Below are 14,689 nucleotides of genomic sequence, written 5' to 3'. Positions count from 1 at the left end.
TATTTTCTTGCTTTGCTTTCCCTTTGTCCAGTAGCTTCTCTCAAGCTTCCCATGCCTCACCATGAACAATAGAACCACCCAGTTCTCTTTCTGGCCAGCCTCACCAAGCGTAATGAAAGAGAATGTCCATCTTCTTTAATATAGTTGATGAACAATTGGTTGATGCTTTGTTTGCATAAGCAGAACTCACTCTGCAAAGTGTTTTCCTTGCTGAAGGCATCGCTGATGTGTTATTTGAACGGTGTTGTGGAGCGGGTCTCAGAACACACATTTGTTCCAGTGAGTGTGGTTATAAACATCCACTAGTAGAGACTAGGGTATTGTAAAGCCTAATCTCTTCACACATTATTTTTGTATCGGGATATTTTTAATATGCTCGCTGACTATGCCCATATGCTTGGAAATCTCTGTCCTGTACATTGCCTTCTGATTGCTTACCAACAAACAAGATAATGCTGGCCAGGCAGAAAGAGGACAATAGACGATGCTTTCTTTCTGTTCACACAAAAGCCAACCAGAGGAGCCACTCCTTAAGTAACAAGCCCGCATGTTATCTTCCAGCCCTCCAAATGAATGCGAAGACTCTGTTATTTTAGGAAATTAGTGTCGAGTCAAAGTCTGCCATTGGTTTTCAGCTCTCAGAGAAAATTGATAGCTTGTTTTTAAGAGACATTCTTCACTCAGAATATGCCTATTACACAGTATTGTATAACACAAAGGGGAGCAGAGGTCTGCAAGTGCCAAAGTAGGTTACTTAGTGAATGCCACCAATGCTAAGATAAACCATTTTCGGGTGCTTTGTAAAGTTAGAGGCATCTCGTTGTCTATTTTGAGCAGAGCTACTTTCATTTTTAAAGGGCAGATCTAGAAGGTAAGCCAAAAACTGTCAGTGAGAAGCTGAAACATCCACATGGGCTTGGTCTGCACAGCACAATATATACAACCAGTATCTGATTTTGCTGAGAGGCAGCAATCAGTAGATGACCCGCCAGCCAATGTGTTTAGCCAGAAGGAGTGAAGTTGCCCTATAGAATATAATTAACCCGGGTAAAAATGCCTTTTTCTAATAACTGAGGTAAAATGTGTTATCTCATAGCCCATTCAAGTAGTTCTTAGCTTTGGGGTTTATTCTTTCGATGAGGTTTGCCGTTCCCACCATCTGTGGGCAGAGGAGAGCTGTCTGTGGCTAGCTGGGCCTAGTGTCAACCAGTCCCGGTTCAAAATTTAACTGTCATCCTTTAACAAAAGGGGAATCAGCTATATTGTAAGTCTGTTGCTAGACTAAAATATGTAACTGCTGAAAAATTCACCAGCACAGCCAATTCTCAAGAACTTGCCCGCTTCTGTGAATTATTGTAATAAATTTTTATTGGCTTGTCTACATTACTCCTGGCCTCCTGAGCAGCCTGGCTTCCCGATGTTTGCCGGATACACAAAGGATGCAAACTGGTCTCTCATGTTGGTATTTGCCAGACCTCATCAGGAAGACTGGCAAAAGTTGTCTCTCAGTTTTGGACCATTCTAAAGCCATAATCACAATTTAAGGTGCTTGACTATTTGGGGCTGATAAGAGCAAATAGATGCCTCTTTTCTCACACTTGAGAAAATTGCCATTGACTTTTAAAAAATTACATAGTATGTTTCTAAGTCCATCCTTAAGAATAAAAATTAGGGGGTCGCTTGGGTGGCTCAGTAGTTGAGCATCTGCCTTCGGTTCATGTTGTAATTCCGGGGTCCTAGGATCGAGTTCCTCCTGAGATGGAGCCTGCTTCTCCCTCTGCCTATGTCTCTGCCTCTCTGTGTGTGTCACAGATGAATGAATGAATGTATGAATGAATAAATAAATCTTAAAAAAAAAAAAAAAAGACTGGAAATGTGGTGAGCGGGCCCCGCGATAGCCATAACTCATCTCTTGCTAACCAGTTTGCATTCCCTCCTGCAGCCGAGCTCCCGGGCAGCAGCGCAGAGCGGCAGGCACTCGGTGTCGGTGGAGGTGCAGATGCAGCGCCAGCGACAGGAGGAGCGCGACGGCTTCCAGCAGGCCCAGCGCCAGTACAGCTCGCTGCCCCGGTACGACGCCCCTGCCCCAGGTCCCAGCCTCTGGCCCTTTGCAGAATTGCACAGGCTTCTCCGGCCCACGCACGGTAGTCCTACAAGGAAGCGGGGCTTGCAGGCTGGCAGCCTGACTCTGCCTGCGTGGCCGCCGCACTGTGTGGCAAGATGACCACAAAGAAAAGGTGTTGGAGGAGCAAACCTAGAGCTCCCCAGCTGTGAGCAAGATGCTCTGAGTACTAGGCTGAAGGCTCATGTCTGGGATCGGGAAGACATGGGAAGCTAGCTCTTATTTTGCCTGGCTGTAGGGTAATGAGGTATCTGGTAGCGTGTAAATCTAGGGCTCTGTGAAAGGGCGGGTGGCTGCTCCGGGGCCTGTATTCTTGTTGGGGTCTCTCCTGCTGTCCTGCTTTCCTGCCATCCTTGCTTTTGCTCCGTGCTGATCCTTAGAGTCCCAGGGATGCCACCTCATTAGCTGACAAGTCAGAGGGTCTCTCCACCAGGCTCCCCACATGGAGGTAGCTCTGCCCTGGGGATTTTCTGCCCAGGGCCTGGACAGTGCTCAGGTGACACCGAAATGATAGCCATTGTTCCACCTTAAGTATTTCCTCCATGCACAAGAAAGAATAAAAGTATTTAAAAACATTCATCTTCCCAAACTTCCCACAAGGCCCTCCTCTAATCACGATTCTTATACACGTTTGTTCTATTTCAAAACCAGGTGACAAAAACCTTTTGGGTGGGGGGAAAAAATATCCCTACCGTGTTTGTATTGGGTGGATCGCTTGGAATGTGAGCAAAGCAATGTGTGGCGGCAAATGCCTCCCTGTGTAAATTTGGCCGCTGTACACATGGTCTTGATTTGCTTCTAATTTTTCATAATGATGAATCCCTTTAAATATTAAATAATCACTATAATAACCATAAGGGACTTCGCTCTGCTGATGTAGCTCAGACAAGGGAATGAGGAGAGGAATGAAAATTGGTACACCAGGCTGAGTACCATTACTATAGTAATTGTGATCGCAGTATTACTAGTAGTGTGGTATTGTTCATTCAGGTTTTTTTTAATCCATAAAGCTGTATCTCCTTAGAAAACTGTATTTTTTTTCTTTTAAATAGGAGAAATGCTTTTTCTTTTAAATAGAATGTTTTTGCAGCCCACTCTAGGTAAGAGTCAATGAAGTTTGGGTCTGGACAGAGCCTTGGACATCATGTTGTCCTACAAGGAAGCAGCTCAGTGAGATTAAGTAACTTCTCCCAAGGTCACACAGCTTGTATGTAATTCTGCCAGAATTCAAGCCCAAAGCTGCCCATGTCCCGAACTCTAATTTTATAAGACTCGTTGCTACCATGGATTTGGGTTCCCAAGCCTGGAATTTTAACTGATATAGGTGTAAAGTTCTCTTTGTGCTCTCCTGCCCTTAGCATTTGGAAGAAGGCCACTGTATGAATCAGCTCAATGCATCAAATGCAAAACACTTCAAGGATTCTGCATAAAGAATGTAGAAAAGCCCCCCAACCCCCCACCCCCATGTGCCTTGCTTTCCAGCAGAAAGATGAATGTAATCACGTGGGTGAATTGACGTAGCTGGTGGGCAGTAGCATACCCTGGCCCATGTGGATGGCATTGCCTGTGTAGGCACTGTCATCAGGTTTTACTGGCAAATTGTTAGGCGTCATAAATTCTTGTGTTTGAGAGTGTAAGAAGTGATGGGGAAATATCAGAAAGTGTATGTAGGTGGCAGAGTTGGGAAATGCTCAGGGCTGAGGGAGGTGAGGGGGTGTGAGAGATGGGGGCCGAGGGCCCGGAAGGCTACACACCTGGTGCAAGAGGAGCCGCTAGGGTCCCAGTCCTGAGAAGAGGACAAGGATGGAGTGGTGCTTCTGCAGACTTTCTTCTGGCCGTGTTCCCAGGTAGCCCACTATTCTAGATGGACCCCCTGGGTTCCCCACCTCCTCCTCTAAGCTGCCTGTCTCGCCCTCTCCCTTCTGGAGCACCCAGCAGAAGGGTCTGATTCACTGAGAAGGTGGCTGCCGTCAGGAACAGAATCTCCCTGTGGGTTCACCAGAGCCCCCGATCACTAGGCATTGTATCCAGTGTCAATGTGAGAAAAACAGAAATTCCAAAGAGTGGTAGTTTCAGGCAAGAGGGCTGGTAAGCCTCTCACAGCCTGTCCTCTTGTGTCAGAGAACAGTTTCTCGATGGGGGTAGATATTGTGAGGAAAGTGGAACTTTGCACCCAGCTTGGTTCCCTGTAGAGCAGCACCATCGACCCAGGCTGGGCGCAGAGATCTGGGGGGAAGTAAAGGCACCAAGCAGGAGCTCGGAAGGAGACTGAAACAGCTTCCATGGGCTTGAGTCAAACCCACATTTCTGACATGACATATTCTTCAAAGGTACTTGACCTCTGCCTTTCAGATGTTGACAATTAGCAGAGTTACGTCTAAACAAGCTGGTGTGACATTTGATACCAAAAAGATTTCCCGCACAACAGAAGTTCTCTTGCAAAGTAAAGCATAAAATCAAATGGCCATTCCTTGTTATCAGTAGCACTAGATAAGGTGGTTTGAATTAGAGGGATGTGTACACGCCAGAGTGGTTTGTAAATCCTCACTGTAACCAGCAAACCTATAGACAGAATTCAAGTTACATTCTGACGCATCCGTAAGAAACGCTAGTCAGGTAGTAACACTCCTTTGGAAGGAGAGACTCGAGTGGGCCCCCTCTTAATTCTCAATCATGCTAGATTTCTTTTTTAAATTTTTGATTCCTAAATTAGTCATCCTTTTTTTTTCTTTCTTTCTTTTTTTAATCCTTTTAACATTTCTAGATTAGGTCTTAGTGTTCAAAAGGCTTCTCTAAAACCGAGTTAGAAGTATGTTCAGTCATAGTCATGGACAGGAAGACTTATTTAAGATTTTTTATTAAATATATATTTTTTTCTTTTCCTGCTGTCTTTCCATTTCCTCTTCATCTTTCCTTCTTTTTTTTTTATTAAGATTTTTATTTATTTATTCATGATAGACATAGAGAGAGAGAGAGAGAGAGAGAGAGAGGCAGAGACACAGGCAGAGGGAGAAGCAGGCTCCATGCAGGGAGCCCGATGTGGGACTTGATCTTGGGATTCTAGGACTGCGCCCTGGGCCAAAGGCAGGCGCTAAACCGTTGAGCCACCCAGGAGTCCCCATCTTTTCTTCTCCCATGGCTTCATGTCTCTTGGTGGCTGACTGCCCTGCTCCACTCACTTCACTTCCCCTCTGTCTTCCACACCTGGACATGCTCTCCCAACCAGGCCCATTTATTATGTCTCTAAGCTGCTTGTCAGTGTGTCAGCTTTGGTCTTCATGTCTTTCTTCATCCTTCTATGTCTTCCTCACCTCAGTGACTAAATGGCTTTCCCAAGGCATTGGGTCTTTGGTGTAAGCCCTCTACGTCATGATGGCCTTCAGGCCCTGTTGGAAGTGGTTATAATTATCAACTGAGAGTTGTGACCAAACCTGGGTATTTCTTTGAGTGGATTCAGAAAACTTTGGTGGGCTCATTCCAGGACCAAACAAGCCTGTGTGTTGGTTATAAAGGAATTCAGGGAAAGGAAACTGACATTTTGTTACCACTATTATTATTTGTGGGTTTCAACTCAGCAGTCCTGGGACAGTCAAAAGGTTATTTCTGATCTCTGAGGAAGTGGGCCTGCCTTCACTTAGTGATTCACTTCACTTATTCTTTCATGCCCTTCCCTGCATCTTGATCTCGGCCCAATCCTTTTGACAAAGGACAGAAAGCAAATATTTTTGCTTATTTTTTCCCCCTTGGTCACAAAGATGCCCCCAAAACCCAGAGGCTCAGCTTTGAGGGCAAAGTAGCTCTGTCTCCAGACTGCTCTCCCAACACCCCTTAGTCAACCATGCACTGTGTGCCATGCTTTTCTAAGCAGTTAGCATGTCCTGTTTCATTCATTTCTTCCCATCCCCTGTGAGGTTAGGTGTCTTGCCTGTTTCACAGATGAGACAGTTTGGGCCCAAACAGCATAACTAACCATCCCAGGGCTCCTCAGCTGGTGAGTGGCAGACAGGACTGGAATCTCTGTCCACCTCATCCTAAGCCTAGTGTACAACACTCGTTGTCTGCTGTTTTCTCAAGTTTATCTATGATCTGCTCATTTCTCAGCCTCTCTTTCATCAAGAGCTTATTGATATCACTGGTTTCCTTACCAAAGAAGCGTGTGTGCGTGCGTGTACATGTGTATGTGTGCACATGTATATGTGTGTATGTGTGCACATACCGATGTGGGTATACTTTCCCCACATGTCTTCATGTGTCAGGCAAGTCCACTTTCTTCCGTCTGGCCTGCTTAATTCGAAGAAAATTTTAACGATAAGAAATTCCTTCTCTCACATCGTCCTAATCTCTATCCATAACAGAACTTTAGTCACTTCTCAATGTGTTTAAATAAAAAAGACCCTGCCTTCCTGAGATGATTCAGAATTCAGCTTATGGTGCATGAGTGCCATGGAGTGGAGCCTCGGGCTTTATAGACTCGGGGCTTGGGAGATGGAGGGGGTTAGTGGATCTCAGTAGGCTAAAGATGAAAAAGAGGTGACATTTCTGTGGCCTATTTCTGGTTATCTTTAAATTGATAACTAACCCATGAAGGAATTCCACTTTTGTTGCTGGAACATCACTAACAAGTTCGTTGTTTTAATTAAAGTTTCATGATTAATGTCAAATCCCTGGTTTCATGCTGGCATGCTCCATCATTCATGTCCCTGGGCAGATTAATTTATGACTTTTTAAGTGAGATAATCAGTGCTTTAGGCAAATAAACTATTCCATCAAATCCAAGGATTCTTGCCTGGGCTCAGTGTACAAATGGTCTGATTCCCATGAAAAGAGAACTGGATAGAGATACTGGGGACCACTCAATTAATCACAGTCATATCCAGAGATGATGCTGGACGTTAGTTCATTTTCCTTATTGAAAATATCCCTGGCTGCATTTTAGGCCATGTGGAAAATAGGCAGATTTCATCCAAACCATATTGACGACACTTCTGAATGTTCAAATATGCAAATTGCTCCATCCCCATCCCCGTGGAAGCTCTGTGGCTGCATAGACCTTCTTTTCCCTTCACAGGAGTCTTCCTGAACATTCCGTCATGTCGTGTGTGTGTGTGGACGTAAAAGGCTGAGCAGTACATAGTGCCGCCAAATGATTTTCTTATTGATAAATGGAGCAATATATTTTGTTTTATTACTCAATTCTCTCTTCCTCTCTTTCATTTTTAAGGCAAAATATTAGGACGTGTCTTCCTTTCTGGCACAAAATTGTTTTACTTTATCATAGCCAATCTTATTGTAAATTCATAAAAGCATCTAGGGACTGGATAGTAAATTAAAGATGTTTCAGAACAATAATGTTTCCTGAAAATGATGTGCAACTTTATTGCAGAAGTGATAAGACTTTGAAATTTCTATATGGCTCTGATTTATCTCCCTATCCTGGGGTGACAGAAAGTAGGTTAAGTAGGTCACCCCAGCCCTCCGCAAGACTGTGGTGTGTAGGAAGATAGTGCCGGCTCTGCTGCCTTTCAGGCTCTACGGTCCTGATGGGCATGTATTCTGAAGAGTGTCGGTTCCTGACATATACGTCTCGGCAGCCAGGGCTTGAAGGGGTTGCCTGTTGCATTTTTAATCATATGGGAGTCCAGACTTAGATCCTTCATAGCTGAACTCACCCTGTAATCCATTATGTACACTTCAGATTAGCTAGTGTCTTAGGCATTGTGGTGGCAGCTGTGTAAAATATTTGTTGTGCTTGTTTAGGATTGCATTGTAAGGTTCCAAAACGAGCAGTTAGGGCTGGGGTTGGAGCTGCAGCTTGCTAATACCCTGGACAGCATCTTGCCAATGCATCGAAATCGCAGGAGGTACTGTCACCCGAAGGTTCTGGTAGGCTGTGTCTACCCACACACAGCCTGAGGACTCCCTTTTTGGGCAGCCTGGAATCCCTCAGTTCTCTCTCCTCCTTCTGCCATTGTTTGCTGCTCACAGTCCTGTCTCCTTCTTCCAGCCCCATTTCTGTGGCCAACGCAGGATGCATAACACCGGGACTAGAGAAATCCAAATGCACTTCCCCGTGGCCACCCCCCACCCTGCTCCCTCATTTCTTCCTTTCTCCCTCTCTCCTTCTCCCAGTCCTCATATACTAACCTTTGGGATTTGCCTTCTAGGCAAAGCAGGAAAAATGCCAGCTCTGTGTCCCAGGATTCCTGGGAGCAGAACTACCCCCCCGGGGAAGGCTTCCAGAGTGCCAAGGAGAACCCCAGGTACTCCAGCTACCAAGGATCCCGGAACGGCTACCTAGGCGGGCACGGCTTCAATGCCAGGGTGATGCTGGAGACGCAGGAGCTCCTGCGCCAGGAGCAGAGGCGGAAGGAACAGCAGATGAAGAAGCAGCCCCCTCTTCTTCCAGAGGGACTGCACAACTATGACTCATACAAGAAAGGCCAGGACCCCACTTACACCCCGCCCAAGGGGCCATTCCGGCAGGACGTGCCCCCCTCCCCTTCTCAGGTCGCTAGGCTGAACAGGATCCAGACTCCTGAGAAAGGGAAACCCTTCTATTCCTGAGCAGGAGAAGAGCGGAGGCTTCATGTCATGCAATAAAGGACATTTTCGTATGAAGACTTGTATTTTGGGAGTTTTTTTAAAACCTTGATGGTACTATGGAATATTTCTGTTGTCGGTATCAGTGCCTTTAAGCAGTACGGGCAAAGAAATGGAAGGCCTTAATGTCTTTGCCACTCTGTCTCAAGTGTCTATTTCATGGAAGGATTTCCCGCCATCCGACAATCATCTGTTCAAGGCGTTGGTGTGCTCTGCGTCCTCTGGAGTGCCGGGAAGGTGGCCCTCCTGCCCTGCGGTGCCCCTGGCTTTGCGTTACGGCCCCCGCCAACTTGTGGCCAAGTGGAGGATGGTATCTATCCCTCTTTCTCCCCTTTCAATTTGAGGTGAGGTTACATCCCAGTGTCTGGTGGACCCCAGGGGGTGACACACACCAGAAATTGGGGCTCTCTGGTGCTTCACAGCACAGTCATTTATAGTACTTTGTCATCAGTAAGGTTCTCTCCCTTCTCTCTCAGCTCCTTGCCACAGGAAGGTTCCTTTATTCTGTTGAAGAAGCCAAGCCATATCCGACACTGTCTGGTTATCATGGAGGTCCTTTTGCAACTGCCTTATAACTTGACATTACCAATAAAGTGATCAGTCTGGTCTGCGTTTATAAATACACTTGTTCAGTCGTGTTCCTGACATGTGTGTTGAGTCAGCGCAGCTGTGTGTGGGGCATGTGGGCGAGGGAGTGCCTCCTGGTTGGGGAAGGAGGGAGCCTGCCCACTGGCCCCGTGTCTATCGTGATGTGGGAGGTGGTAGCTAAGGAAGAATTCTCCCAGGATGAGCTTCTGGCCCACAACATCCCAGTAATTATTTTAATTAGCTTTCATTTGACAGGTTGGCAGGAAGGGCATAGAGTGGGACAAAGATAAATCAGACAGTCGTTTTGGGATTCTCAAAACTCCTCTGCTCTCTGCGGTTTTTAAAGTCAGTTGGAAATGACATTAGTCTAGTGCATCCACATGCTGTCTCTGTGCCTGGTGATGCCATCATGCTACTAAATAATTCTGCCGTGAGACAAAGAAGACAAATAAGGGAAAAGCTGTGAGATCGCACAGGGAACATTCTGGTGCCCCCAGACAGTGGTCCCAAAAGATTGCTCTCATGTCAATAATGTGAGGTATGTGTGGGTCACAAGGACCTCGATTCCTCCCATGTTTTCAGCTGTCAGACTGAACGCCGTGTATTGTAAACCATGGCTGGGTTGCTAAAGTGCCTGCAAATCCTGATGTGAAAAAAAGCTTGAGATGAAAGCTCAGCATACCATGTATTAACAAAAAAAAAAAAGAAAAAAAAAAGAAAAGAAAACAAACAAAAAAAAGACATGTACTGATATGCCTATTTTTTTTTTACTGGCACATTGTATTTTTGTGTCCCACTTGTTTTTAGAAAATACATGAAGTGTCCACACGTACCTATGTCTCTTTTGCATCTCTGTGTAAAGGTTCTATGTGTTCATAATGTGTGGTGATATTAAATGGTGTTACCAATGTCAGCACGATGACCTTGGACGACAGTGGCTCTTTCTCACGGCCTTCCGTGAGCTGTGAGAAAGAGCCTTCCCTGTACATATGAGACTTCTAATAAAAGGCATATTTCTTCCTGTTCTTTCTTGTGTCTGTAGTGTGTTCCTGTGGAAACTCCTAGCTGGGTGTCTTTTTTTAAGTATGTTAGCAGATGTGATTTTTTTTTTCATATTTAGAAGAAGTTGAAAGACAGTTTCCTTCTATCTGTCTGTGTGCAGACATGGAAGTGGGTGATTGAGTGCTTACCTGAACACCTGAGGAGAGACAGGATAGGAAAGAAAGACCCTGAAGACCCAGGCTGCTGAAAGAAGCCCAGGGAATTCAGAATTGAAGGAGCCAATACTCGAGAGCTAAATAAAAGAAAAATGATACAGAAAGCCACATCATATTCCTATTATTGTCCTTTGCTCCCTCTGGGTCACTTCAGTGAGCCAATGTTTTGAGGGAGTTCTAGCCTTGCATACTGCAAGCCCAAAGTAAGGTCCAGATTCTTTTCCACTTCTAATACCAATCATTCCTTATTTCCCAAATTACAAAATGAAACCCTGCTGTTCTTTTAGATTCATTAATATGTGTTTGGTGCTTTGAAGGCATAAAGGGCATCAAATCCCCAGGTATGTCTCATGCACGAATATCCCCACCCAAAGGGTAAGCTTTGCACAGGCCTGTTGAAAATGCCTTCGATGTGGAGTGCTGCATAGGCTGGTTGTCATAGCAGCCTTTAGCCCATCACTAAATCCAATTCTGTCACCTTGGTTTTAGTAGCAAGAGATGTATATATAGTAAACCAAGAAAATAACATGTCCTGGGTTCTTATATGCATGCATGGCATGAGAAAGTAGAAAAGAGAAGATGGACAGATTTGTTAATTTTCTCACTGACCAGGAGGCCCATGGCAAATGCTCGCAGGTTGTTTGTCTCAGCTGATGGTGAGAAGTAGAGCAGGAGAGGTAATATAGAATGTTTGGGGACCCAAATCACAAAGGGGTTTGAAGATTAAAACTGACAGTTTGAGCCACTGAAAGGAGTAGGAGCACTAGATATGAGTCAGCACAGAAGTGGGAATGTGCCAGACTGGCAGTCTTGTCTAAATGTCTGCCCTCTGGCTCCAGAGTACTTACCAAGGACTCACTGGGATCACAGGAAGATCATGTCCATAGCAGGAGCCAGGCTGAATGTGGTCAGCATGTGAACCCACTGGGAGGAGTCCCAGTCCCAGGTGGCACCAAGGCCCACATTCACATGAGAATGGAAGTGGAGTGAGTCTACTGTCCCTCGGAAAAGATGGCCCCACAGTGACATTATCACCACCCTTAGTCTGTTAAGACTATAGAAAAGACTTATAAATATTTATAAATATAGATTATAAAGTAATGTTGTATAAGGTATCATATGTTAAACATCACCACCCAGGTCTTCTTCCTGGTAGACCAAACACAGCTCAGAAGTCAAAGCACCCATGGTTGATGGGGCTGTCCCCCTAATAGGAAGGAAAAGTGGGACCCCGGCTTCTCACTTCTCCTGCCAAAGAAGTCAACTATATCAAATCAGGCACTGGTGAATTTTCTGTTTCTTTGAGTAGAGGCAGTTGATTTAGCTGCAAACCCATATTGAGGAAGGGCAGCAAATAAGCAAACAGAGCCGGCCACTTTGCCAGCAGCGTGCTTTTGTGATCATGTGCCCACGTGAGTCTCAAAACAAGGCCAGAGGTAAGAGAACAAGCTCCTCTGTCCACATCATTGCTCGAGATTTGCCCAAATATGGCCTCCATCTTCCAGACTGCTCCCCTTCCTCCAGTAGTTTTTACTAGAAAATACACGTGTTTGCATGTACGTGGAACAAGCATACAGAGTATGTGCAAAATGCACGTGTAATTCTATATTTGTCTATACTAGTCTGGTTAGTTTAATGTGTTTCTTATTTCATCTAATGAGTCCTTGACACCCAGTTCTTACCACAGTTGAAATCAATCCAGGGTGAAGCAGAGAGTACTTTGTTTCTGGTTTTGTTTGCTAGTCATGGAAGAATAAGTCACTAAGGTTCAACTAAGTACCTCTCAGTATATGCCATCATGGAGCTCTTCCTTGGATAGCACAGTGTGCCGGGAATTTCAACGTCTCTGTAACTCAGTTCTTTCTCCTCTTCGTCCTTCTTTTAACAAAGATGATTCCATTGATGACATGTCAGGTAAGGAGATAATCTCCTTTTCTTACTTCAGAGACAGTATATCATCTTAATAAGGCAGCTAATAAGAATGTTCACAGGTCACAAGTGAGAGTGACAGAGGTGCTTTAATGGGAAACCCCCTTCAGCTCTGAGTAATGACGAGATCACAGAGCTGGTTGAATTAAATTGACTTTTTTTTTAATGTGTGGAGGCTGAGGGTGTAACTTTGAGCATAAGCTTGCTTGCTTTCTTTTCTTTCAACAAGAAACTGGTATTTTACATTAGATCTCCTGGGGAGGAGGGGACCGTGCCATTGCACGCCACATTGAAGGGACTTAGTTCCCATTAGATGAGTTCTTTTCTTCTAACTTCACCAGGAGCCAGCACACATCTTCCCTGCCCTTCCTCATCCTCCACCTTTCACATCTCTTGCAGCAAAATTCAAAATATATGGCTGTCCCTTGTACATACATTTTGTTTCTTTAGGTTAAACTCCAAGTACAGAATTTCATTCTTAAAGGATTCTATTATGAGTCCTATAAGATCAAGCATCCTTTGGTAAAGACAAGTTTTTTTTTTCCTTTCTGAATTCAGATTGAAATGATCAGTTTTTATTTTCTTGATTTTTAATTTTCTAAAGCAAATGCTATGTGCATTGGCCTGTCACTGACCAGACAGGTCTGTTTTGTGCTGGATGCAGGAGGTAAGTACAAGAAATGGTGGCGAAGCTCCCACAGTGAGTCTGAACAATTACTCATCTTTCATCTTCAGTGCTTATTTGCTCACAGGATCAATTAAATGTGTGAAAAACACGTTTTTCTGAATTGCTCAACTAACTGCTGAGTCACCTCACACTGTTGTTGGCTTAGAAAAGCCATTTGGAGTTTGTTCCCAGAGAGAACGGATGTCTCACAACAATCTCTCTTCCCGGGGTGTCATCAGCCTTGGTGGATCAGCGGCAGGAAGGTGGTGCTGGTGGCAGGAGCCCTTCTCCTGTCTCTGAAGACAAGTTTGCCACTTGCTAGAAGGCTCCTCCTGAAGCCGAAGTTTGGCTTCCATGAGGGATTTTATGATGCAAATATTTTAAGTACAACTTTGAAGATTTTGCCATTAAAAACAGTCTCCATGGCTCAGGGCCCAGCCGACTGCAAACTACAAGGGGAAAAGTGCCATATATTGCTGGCAAGTGACAGGAAGGAAAACAACACAAATTTCTAAACCAATCATGACCTTGGCTCATGATCTGGTTTCAGGGTTCAATTCATATCTGACTTGCTTTTGTTCGGCTCTAGTTGTCACCGGCAACAAACTTATCACAGTTTATGTTGGGACAAGATGGGTGAAAACATGAACCTAAAGAACCTGCCAGAGACAGGTCAGATTAGGGCTCACCAATGAATGTGGGGTATTTTGGAATAATGCAAACCTTTGAACTTGCCTTGTGAAACGTCAAACTGAATTTGTCCTACACATGCCCCAACCTTCAATTCCATTTCCAAACTCTCCTTCCTTTTATCTGCTTGGCTTAACTCCCATCTGAGCCCAAGGAGCTTCTGCTCTGGTCCAGGCATCCAAAGCATTTCTACAAAATCTGAACGTGCAATCAGAGTACACAAGCTGCCCCTGGCTCCCACTTTGTTTGCTTGATTTATTCATGTAGCACTTTACAATTTGCATGACATTCTCATCTTTTCTCTTTGAGTCTCCAAACCCCATGAAGCAGGTTAGAGAAATGATAGTTCAATTTTACACACAAGGAAATTGACACTCCCAGAGTTTGTGGCCTGCCAGTTGGTGAGCAGCTCCATCAGAACACAAAACCCATTGTCCTGACTGCAGCCCACCTTTGCAGTGTAAAGTTTTTATTAAAAGAAAAGCTTTTTGTTTTTAATAATGTTAAGTTCCTTACTTGATGATAACTCACTGGGAAAAGAAACACAATATAATATGTGAAGAGTTATGAAGCCTTAAAAATATTTTTTTTAATTATAATACTATTTACATACACTTGAAAATTGCATATGCATACATTATATATTGTAAATATATACATTATATGACTTAAAAAGAATGGTTTATTCACACTTTAGGCCCAGTGCATTATAAATTTCAAATACGTATTGAAATAGACAATGCCAGGCTTCCATGGGATTTGCAGACCCCACCGGATCCCTCGTTGGTAACCACTGGATCCTTTGCTTCACCATTTAAATCTCTTAGACCAGAAGGTATTCATTTCTAAGCCAGATTTTTAATGTTCAGGAAAGGG

General features: G+C 44.4%; 1 protein-coding gene across 14 annotated transcripts in view; it reads left to right on the top strand.

The window, feature by feature from the left end:
• Positions 1-10,335, top strand: part of PARD3 (par-3 family cell polarity regulator) — a 658,827-nt gene extending 648,492 nt beyond the window's left edge. For all 14 annotated transcript variants that reach the window (XM_041765035.1, XM_041765041.1, XM_041765037.1 and 11 more), the window contains 2 exons: positions 1,943-2,070; positions 8,287-10,335. In XM_041765035.1, coding sequence (XP_041620969.1) covers positions 1,943-2,070; positions 8,287-8,686 — 528 coding nt within the window. In that variant the 3' untranslated portion in view covers positions 8,687-10,335. The remainder of the gene's footprint in view (positions 1-1,942; positions 2,071-8,286) is intronic.
• Positions 10,336-14,689: the final 4,354 nt, after the last annotated feature.

Source organism: Vulpes lagopus, chromosome 8, assembly GCF_018345385.1.
Source record: "Vulpes lagopus strain Blue_001 chromosome 8, ASM1834538v1, whole genome shotgun sequence".
In the NCBI taxonomy this organism is placed as follows: Eukaryota; Metazoa; Chordata; class Mammalia; order Carnivora; family Canidae; genus Vulpes; species Vulpes lagopus.
Note: the sequence above shows the minus strand (reverse complement) of the source record. Positions and strands in the feature narration are given on the sequence as shown.